The sequence below is a fragment of the Trachymyrmex cornetzi genome, unplaced genomic scaffold (assembly GCF_001594075.2).
Source record: "Trachymyrmex cornetzi isolate Tcor2-1 unplaced genomic scaffold, Tcor1.1 scaffold59, whole genome shotgun sequence".
NCBI lineage: Eukaryota > Metazoa > Arthropoda > Insecta > Hymenoptera > Formicidae > Trachymyrmex > Trachymyrmex cornetzi.
Genome location: NW_017299903.1, coordinates 824,887 through 834,380, shown reverse-complemented (window position 1 = coordinate 834,380; position 9,494 = coordinate 824,887). Strand labels below are relative to the sequence as shown.

Below are 9,494 nucleotides of genomic sequence, written 5' to 3'. Positions count from 1 at the left end.
TTAATAGAATATAAATTATTAAATAAATAATATAATTATATAAATTATTTAATAAAAAACATTTCAATAATAATTTGGCGGAAGGCGCGCTCCTAGTAGGGGAAAGTGGGCGAATTGTGCGCACCTAAGGGATATTTGTTTTCTTGCGATGGTTTTCTAAGATCAAAGCGATATAAATATGGAAATAGAAACTACAAACATTCTTCTACCATTACGTATTCTTATCTTGAACAGATTTTTATTCAATAAGGTTGTATTTGGCAAAAAGGAAAAAACGGAAAAGCGAAAAAATTCTCGCGCGTCGGGTAATTATGCGTAAAACAAAAATCGTAAGAAATGAATGAATTGTGGAATGTTGACATAGAAATCAGAACATATATTCATTATATTACAATATAAATATATATTAAACATATTTTAAAAATGTACATTATATATATATTTAAAAAAATACAAAACTAATATAATAATAATGCACATAGACTTTGGCAAAATGAAATGGCAAAATAAAATAGTAATACCAAAAAGAAACGAAAAAACTAGTGCTTGTCATACAGTATGTGAAAGATGGGTAACTGTGCGCATTTTAAAATGCTTGCGCACAATTGCCCGCCGCGACCTGACTCGGTACGAAATACGATTACTTCAACAATTCCTAACCAAACTTAATAAATAACAGCTCAAAAGATGCACATAATAACGTACTTTAATAACATATACAATTTTAAACAAACAAATTAAAAATACGGAGTTACCACCTTATTTTCTGAATGCTAAAATAACAAGAAAAAAATGTAATTTCATATTTTTGTATTTCTCTGGCTAGTGATGTATGTACGTCGTATCTTTTGTAGTTATATCTTAAGAGGACGACTTCCTGCGTAAAAATTTCGCCACGGTGATGTCTTCATATATTGGAAAAGTACCAAACCAGGATGCGCACAATTACCCGCTGCGCACAGTTCCTCCACTTTCCCCTATATTTCTGGTATAGGAGCGCCCCTGAGTCAGAGCGTCACGTGACCGCCCGGCGGCTCGGCCGTGCGATAGTGGGGGTCGCGCGCCGGAATCGGCCCGAAATGTGCAAATCCTTGCGACCACTGTTGTATAATATAAGTAAATTAAAATTTAGACTTATATAATGATAAATACCTTTAGATGGTTCCACAAATAAAAATAGAAATTGAATTTGTTCCTAAGCAAGGAGCATTGTTAAGACAAGAACTTTTAACGATAAACATATCAGCAAAAAGTTCCAAAGTATAAAAATCGCTCAAAGATGAATCTTGAAATCAAGTTCTTTTTTTTAGCTGCCTTGTCACGTAAAGATCTCTAACTTAAACGATTACCATACCAATTTGAATTAATGATGAGACAAGCAACCACTGGTAACCAACTAAAGAGAGTATCATTTGTAGTGGGAGAGTTCAGTGGGAATAGGAGAAGGAACAATGAGAAGATTTTTAAGAGGGGGAAAGTGATTGTATAATAGGTGAGTATATATTTCAGGCAGAGATTCAGTGTCACTCTGCTTATTTAATCCGTTCTTCTGCCTTTTTGTAAAGATCATCTCAGAAGTGAACTTAAGCCAGCATTTACGATTCCGAATACGCTAAAAAACTACTTTACAACCGGAAAAGATGCACTTGAAACGACAGCATACCACGATGTTGCATACAAGATTTCTTGCCAAGATTATGACGTTTCGTTTATTGGCCAAATAAAAAGGCAATTGAAAACAAGAATTGCAGAACATATGTCTGATATTAATAAAGAGTCAGGTTTACTTTCGGTCATCAAATCATCGGATATCACTCAATCATAATTTCGAAGCACTGTCAAAATTTTAGACTGAATCTTCTTTTAATAAAAGACTTCTGAGATGATATTTACAAAAAGGCAGAAGAACGGATTAAATAGCAGAGTGATACTGAATCTCTGCCTGAAATATATACTCGCCTATCATACAATCACTTTCCCCCTTTTAAAAATGTTCTCATTATCCCTTCTCCTATTCTCACTGAACTCTCCCACCACAAACGATACTCTCTTTAGTTGGTAACAGGTGGTTGCTTATCTCGTCATTAGTTTAAATTAATATGGTAATCGTTTAAGTTAGAGATCTTTACGTGACAAAGCAACTAACAAAAGAACTTGATTTCAAGATTCATCTTTGAGCGAATTTTTATACTTTGGAACTTTTTGTTGATTTGTTTATCGTTAAAAGTTCTTGTCTTAACAATGCTCCTTGCTTTGGAACAGATTCAATTTTTATTTTTATTTGTGGAATCATCTAAAGGTATTTATCATTGTATAAGTCTAAATTTTAATTTACTTATATTATACAATATACAATATATATTTTCATAAATTTCAATTAGCGTGACACATTTATCGAGCGTTCATTATGGATATAGCAGTGGATACTATTCGATATTTTATACGTTCACGAGATATTCAAATCTGTTGGAACGACATTAATTTCTTCTTCTCGTTCAAAACACATTTCTTCGAGAGAAGTATATAGCTAAATTGTAAGCATTTAAATTTTATGTAATTGTATAAAGTTATGTGTTTCGCGGATTTTCTCCATGTCCAGATCCATTCTTGGAATGCCAACGTTTCGGGAACCTTGCAGTCCACTTTATCAGGGCGAGAAGCAACCTGATAGTGAGCTGTTCTTCTAAGCCGTTCCTTTTATAATACGCTTGTTGGAGTGGTGGGTGGGGGGTAGAGGTAGTGGAATTGGTTGGTCTTCAATAACCGGGAGAATGGTCTTCCATATTTATGTTGTAGCTATTATCTCTATTTAGATTGTTAGGGTGTTTTTGTATCTCTATGGCTTCTCTATACTTTCTTGGAAAGTATGATGTAATATTGGCTATTGTGGTCGTTTTGTCAAACAGTATTTGATGTCCTGTTTCGATGTTATGTTCTGATAATGCCGACTGCGTGGCGTGTTTTGGTCTGACATTACGTTGGTGTTCTTTTCCGTAGGTTGACCATTCTCCCGGTTTCTCCAATATATACTTGTTCGTAGGAACAAGGTATTTTGTATACTCCTGCGGAGCTCAGTGGAGATCTTTGATCTTTAGGATTTCTTAAGACTTGTCCTATTTTTTTTGGGTGATTTGAAGATAGTTCGGATATTGTGTTTGTTTAATATCCTGCCAATCTCCAATCTGTTGTTTCTTTGACATATGGCTCCGCAGGAGTATACAAAATACCTTGTTCCTACGGGCAAATATACATTGGAGAAACCGGGAGAATGATCAACCTACGGACAAAAGAACACCAACGTGATGTCAGGCTAAAACACGCCACGCAGTCGGCATTATCAGAATACAACATCGAAACAGGACTTCAAATACTGTTTGATAAAACGACCACAATAGCCAACATTACATCATACTTTCCAAGAAAGTATAGAGAAGACATAGAGATACAAAAACACCCTAACAATCTAAATTGAGATAATAGCTACAACTTAAATAAAATATGGAAGACCATTCTTCCGGTTATTGAAGACCGACGAATTCCACCACCTCCCCCCTCCATTTTCTCCTCTCCCCCTCACCACTCCAACAAGCGTATTATAAAAGGAACGGCCTGGAGGAACAGCTCAGTATCAGACTGCTCCTCGCCCCTTTGAAGTGGACTGCAAGATTCACGAAACGTTGGCATTCCAAGAATGGATCTAGACACGGAGAAAACCCGCGAAACGCATAATCTTTAAATGTATATTATTCTTAATTGAAAAATATCTAATTTATGTAATAGTAAAGGAAAGGCCCTTATTATGAGATACCGAGTTCATTTTGGGTAAGTGCTAGAAATCTATGAGCAGAATTTTAAAAATTAATAGAGAGATCATTTTGAAGGAAATTTAATCAGTTTTGAAATAATGTTATGTTTATAATATAAAAATTTAATGTTATATTTATAACATTAAAATTTAATTCAAATTCTTTTTTTTTTTTTTTTTGTTTTTTAAAAAGTTGTAAAAAGTGAGCAAATCGTAAAGTAAAAAAATTGTAGTCCTAATATGAGATGTCCGAAAGGAATCGATAATAAAACGGAAACTATATCAATATTACAATAAAAAAAACTAGTACTTATGTAGAGGACCATCCTCTGATGATCTTGACATATGTATGTTGTCTGAGTAACCTTCAACAAGTTTTAGCCGTTGCTCGTTATTCATTAAAAAGTTATTAATAAAAAAGTTTGAAAAAATAACGTCTTATTCTGCTATACAGGGTGTCCCATTTTAATGTTCCACCCCAAATAACTTTTTTATTTTTGATCTTAGAAAAAAATGTTTTAGACAAAAGTTGTATGCAGGGTTGCCACAGACCTGGAAAATCGGGAAAACCGGGAAAAGTCAGGGAAATTGAAATTAGTCATAGAAACCGGGAAAAGTCAGGGAAAAATGTAAAAAAGTCTGGAATTTCAAAATTTGCTTACAATTTCTTTAAACTTCTCCTATTCCAAATGATTATTATAATTTTTTAAATATTATATCTAACGTTTATAGTTCAAAACTTGCGCACTTTAAACGATTTTAACAAAATAATTCAAATTTATATTTTATTCAGTATTTTTATTTAATCCCTCTTTTACGTCGTAACTGGATTCTTTTTTCAAAACTAATTTATTTTTTGCTGGCTTAAATTTGCACCCAAAATTTTACTATGCTACTAAACTTTTTTTGCGTTTTTAATAATATAGCTTTCCTACAATCCTTGAGTCTAAATGTTAAAATTTACATATTTTATATTAGTCATGGAAAATTTTCCATTTTCATCTGGAAAACCTGGTAAAATCAGGGAATTTTAAAATTCATTTCTTGTGGCAACCCTATGGCTTTGAGATGGTTTGGTTATGGACATAAGATGATGTTATTAGTTTGACCTTGAATAGTTGCTTGAAGGTCACGTAAAGGTTACCTTCAATTTCTTAAATGGAATACCCCTACTTTTTATTGCACATTCTTGTATATCATCTCGAGAGCTTTCCAAAACACTAATTAAGTTCATTTTCATTAAGTACTTTTTTATCAGGCTTGCAAGTTATAGCACCGCTGGCATTAGCATTACCTAAGGTATCCGACCGACGGCTAAAACCTCTTGAATGTTGTTCAGGATCATGTCCTAGATAAAATTTGTTAAGATCAAGGTCATTGGAAATTGTTTCTCTTATTTTTATTTTTGCACTGAAAATTCATTTTTATGTTAAAATGAAAATAAGGAAAACAATCTCCGAAAGATAAGCATGCGATGGATTATACTCAGAACTCATCTTCAGGTAGTTGGAACAAAGCATCGCAGAAATAGGCACTCGATGTTCATGTCGATTGTCCTTTTTGTTATTGTACAATAACTTATAGCAACGATTTTTACTTAGACATAGGAGCACAGGTTATTTCATATTAGCAGAAAGAAATCTGAGAGTGGATAAGAACGAACAATCAAAATTGACTATTCGTCTTTGTCTAATCCACGTAATAGTATGAAAAAGAACTACAAGAACATTATCTTGCGAGGTTTGATACACGAAAAAGACTGGAATGTCCACTCTCAGGTTTCTCTCTGATATTAGAAATACCCTGAGTATCTCATATTACGATTTCCACTCCTTACAGTTCTACGATCATCAAATCTAACTTCTGTAATTAAGCAATTCATCATATCACGTATTTTTCTATTAGTACGGTCTTACATCTCTATCACTACATGAAGAATTTATTGCCAAATAATATTACTTATTAAATAATATTACTTATTAAATAATAAATAAGATTAAAGGCTCATCTCAATAAAATTTGAAGACATCCAAATTCTAAAATCTTTTTTACAATAACCACAGGCATGATTTAATAATGAATTTTCCAATTAAATAGTTTTCAATCCAAGAGCAACAAATTCATGGTGGAACCAATAGATAGCATTTATTAGTTTAGCAGAAATGCCGCTATCCTCATATTAGGCGCCCATAATAGGGGGCTTTCCTGTTATATGCATAATTGAAAATTTGTAACAAACTATATTATAATAAACAAACGTTAATTTTATTTCTTTCTACGGTATAGTACGTTTGTTTAAAACATGGATGCTAAGATTTTGTTGTTTTTTTATTTATAACTGGCTATGTAATGTAAACTTTAATGGTAACAATCCTTGCAATTGGATATATGAAATTTTTATTTATCATTATATACTATTATTTATGTTACAGTGCACAACAATCCTCGGAGAATGCTGTTAAGTCTGGACGGCACACATTAGGCAATCAAGTAATTCGTAAAGGTTACATGTGCATACATAATCTCGGTATTATGAAGGGTGGCTCGAGAGATTACTGGTTTGTTTTAACATCAGAAAGTATCTCCTGGTTTAAGGATGAAGAAGTAAATATTGCTCATAATTATTAATCAATTATTTAAGTTAATGTTAAAAATGATAAAAACTGTAACATTTTATGTTGAAAAAAAACTTATCCCAAAACAATGTTAAATCTAGTATATTTTTATGTACAAAGGAACGTGAGAAGAAATATATGTTGCCCTTGGATGGACTGAAATTGCGTGATTTAGAACAAGGTTTCATGTCGCGTCGTCATCTGTTTGCATTATTCAATCCAGAAGGAAGAAATGTTTATAAGGATTATAAACAATTGGAGTTAAGTTGTGAAACACAAGATGATGTTGACTCTTGGAAGGCGTCATTCCTGAGGGCTGGTGTATATCCTGAAAAATCAACAGAGCAAGCAAATGGTGAAGAGGTGAGTTTATCATTGCCAAAACATGATTAAATAATTATCTATATAGTGTTATAAAAAAGATAATTTATATTTTATATTAATTTAGGTAATTATTTAGAACAGTTACCTCATCTCTGATAATAAAAATTTGTGATTATTAATGTAAATATTTTGATAATACATTATTAAATTCGTGATTTTTTATTATATAAATGCTGTATAAATAAGTACGCATATTTTTAATGTTATCATTCTTATATATTGCTGAAAAATGACAATTTTTTCTCTATAATTATCATCTCTATTGATAATCAAACTCGGATGATAATATTAAAATCACAGTTCGTGTTATTAAGTTTTAAATATACATACATGTTTACGAAACTAATAAATCATGAAATTAATACCGTACTATCAGTTTCTTACTCTTAATCACTTAAATTTTAACAATCACACGAACTTCCATAAGCGCCAACTGTCTTTAATAGTATCTCGTCGATGCGATGGCTCTTGCTATGTGCGAAAAGTTGTTAGCTCGCATGGACGGAAAGGAGGGGAAAGAGGGAACAAAACCCTCTACAATCGCTAAGTACATACATATATGAAATAAATACAAGGTTATGCTTATTCGGTGGTAAACCACTGCGCAGGAATTCGGAATAGTGAGAATGTCATCAAACTAGCAGGTTCGGCTCCGTGAAATATGACCACTTAAGAGAATCCTAAAGCCGTTTGTATTATCGACTACTCATAATTTTTGTTTAACAATTACTTTTTTCCTCTTTTACAGATTCGAAAATTATTTTCCAGGATTGAAATATATGTGTAATATGTGTTTGTGAGGTGGAATTTATACCGAGAACGACAAAAAATTTTTCTTAAGATTTTAATTTTGAAATTTTGTGTCGTTTTCGGAATAAATTCCACTTCACATACACGTATTAATGTGTATACTTTAATCGTGAAAAAGGGTTTTCAAATCTGTAAAAGAGGGAAAAGTAATTGTTATACAAAAAATACGATTTTAATTTTGGAAAATTTTTTTTGTTAGGCCTTCGATCACAATTTCGCAAACTCAAGATTGTTTGTGCATGTCATACGCTTCCGGGGAAGATATCCTTTGGTACGTACGACCTATAGAATTTCTGCACTAAATGAATTATAACCTGAGATGACACAGCTGTGAGAGCTGAAATAAAATGAATTTTTAATTTTTTCTCCGATCTTCTCGTCAAATTTAGTGGTCGCTGTTTTTTTTTGTGCGTACTTTTATTGTGTAAAAGAATTTGGTGATCTATAAAGGCAATTCGGAGAAATTGGCAATCTGCAATTGTCGGTAATTCCTGTTGGTTTAGGATCCCCTTATGGGCCAATAATAAACTATATAAGGCACTATTAAAGCTTACTATTAAAGGCCCTTATCAGCCCTATATAGCCTAATAGCGCCTATATAGAATTCTAATAGCACATACATAGGACCCTAATAGGCTATTAGACTATAGGCTGTATGTCTTATTAGCTTTATATCGTTGATATCTCTAATTTTTTCTTATCAGTTTATTAAATACAATTTAAATCATTTTTTACATTATAATTTTTAATACAATTGATTTATTTGGAAAATTTCATAATTGATGCAAATATATATATATATTTTTTTTAGAACGACCGTACATATGAATACATCATATACGATAGAGAATGTCATCATTTCGGTCAAAGTTAGATGTTTCGAATAATACAATTAAATATTTCAGATATCATTGCGCGTCGATAACTTTCAGACTTTCAACACAATTAGTCTGAAATTTAAATCCCTCTAAATTAAGAAAAACTATAAGGAACTTATTACGAAAAATATTACCTCATCCAGGTTTCGAAAGTTAATTATCTTCATAGTATTGTGTTTCAAACTTATTCCCTGGTACTGTATTGTTTCAAGTCCGTGTGAAATTTTGAGTGAAAGAGATCCGAAAATTAGCCTCCGGATTCCGCAATATGATTTGTAATATTTTTTGTAAAAAAAATATAAAATCCTGAAACACAATATTATGAACAATGTTAACAATCTTTATTTTAGACCGCATATGTGAGAATCAATACTAGAAATTTAAAATGCCTATTACGGTCGAAGCTGAAAGCTTTAAATAATTCAATCTTGAATTACCAATATACACTAGTAGTAGTAGTAGTATTAATTTATTGGTTCCCCTCAAGGATACAATTCCAACTCATTTACATCATTTTTATTTCTACACTTAAACCTAATTTACAATTACACCTAACCTATTGTCAATCACGCACGCACCCGGACCTCCGCTTCCGTCGCAAGCGCACTTCTTCTTTATTCATACTATTATATAATCTAATTTTTCCTGTTATTTAATCATCTTTTCATTCTTATTTGACAGTGTTCATTCTCTCTTACATCCCTTTTTTACACTCTCTTACACACACACGCGCGCGCGCACTCTCTCTCTCTCTCCCCCCCCCTCTCTCTCTCTCCTTCCTCCTATATCCCTATATCTTTCTAACATTCTAATCATAATCCATTCCTCTCCTCTCCCATCCCCTCCCAATACCTCCTCTACCATCTCTTGCCAACTCCCTTCTGCTCCCCATTCTACCACACTCCTCCCACACATGCTTCTACGTCTCCCTTTCATATCCACACACTCTACATTTTCTATCCTCCTCTTTCCACCAATACATTCCTTCTCTCATCCCCCCCC

At 32.6% G+C, this 9,494-nt stretch overlaps 1 protein-coding gene and 1 long non-coding RNA gene across 13 annotated transcripts in view; one reads left to right on the top strand and one right to left on the bottom strand.

Moving 5' to 3' along the window:
- Positions 1-9,494, top strand: part of shi (dynamin-1 shibire) — a 100,730-nt gene that overhangs the window by 48,975 nt on the left and 42,261 nt on the right. For all 12 annotated transcript variants that reach the window (XM_018515720.1, XM_018515721.1, XM_018515715.1 and 9 more), the window contains 2 exons: positions 6,238-6,409; positions 6,541-6,783. In XM_018515720.1, the coding sequence (XP_018371222.1) occupies positions 6,238-6,409; positions 6,541-6,783 (415 nt within the window). The remainder of the gene's footprint in view (positions 1-6,237; positions 6,410-6,540; positions 6,784-9,494) is intronic.
- LOC108766431 (uncharacterized) overlaps positions 7,956-9,494 on the bottom strand; it is a 12,293-nt gene continuing 10,754 nt past the window's right edge. Inside the window, exon 3 of the long non-coding RNA XR_001940371.1 lies at positions 7,956-8,123. This is a non-coding gene — a long non-coding RNA (uncharacterized LOC108766431). The remainder of the gene's footprint in view (positions 8,124-9,494) is intronic.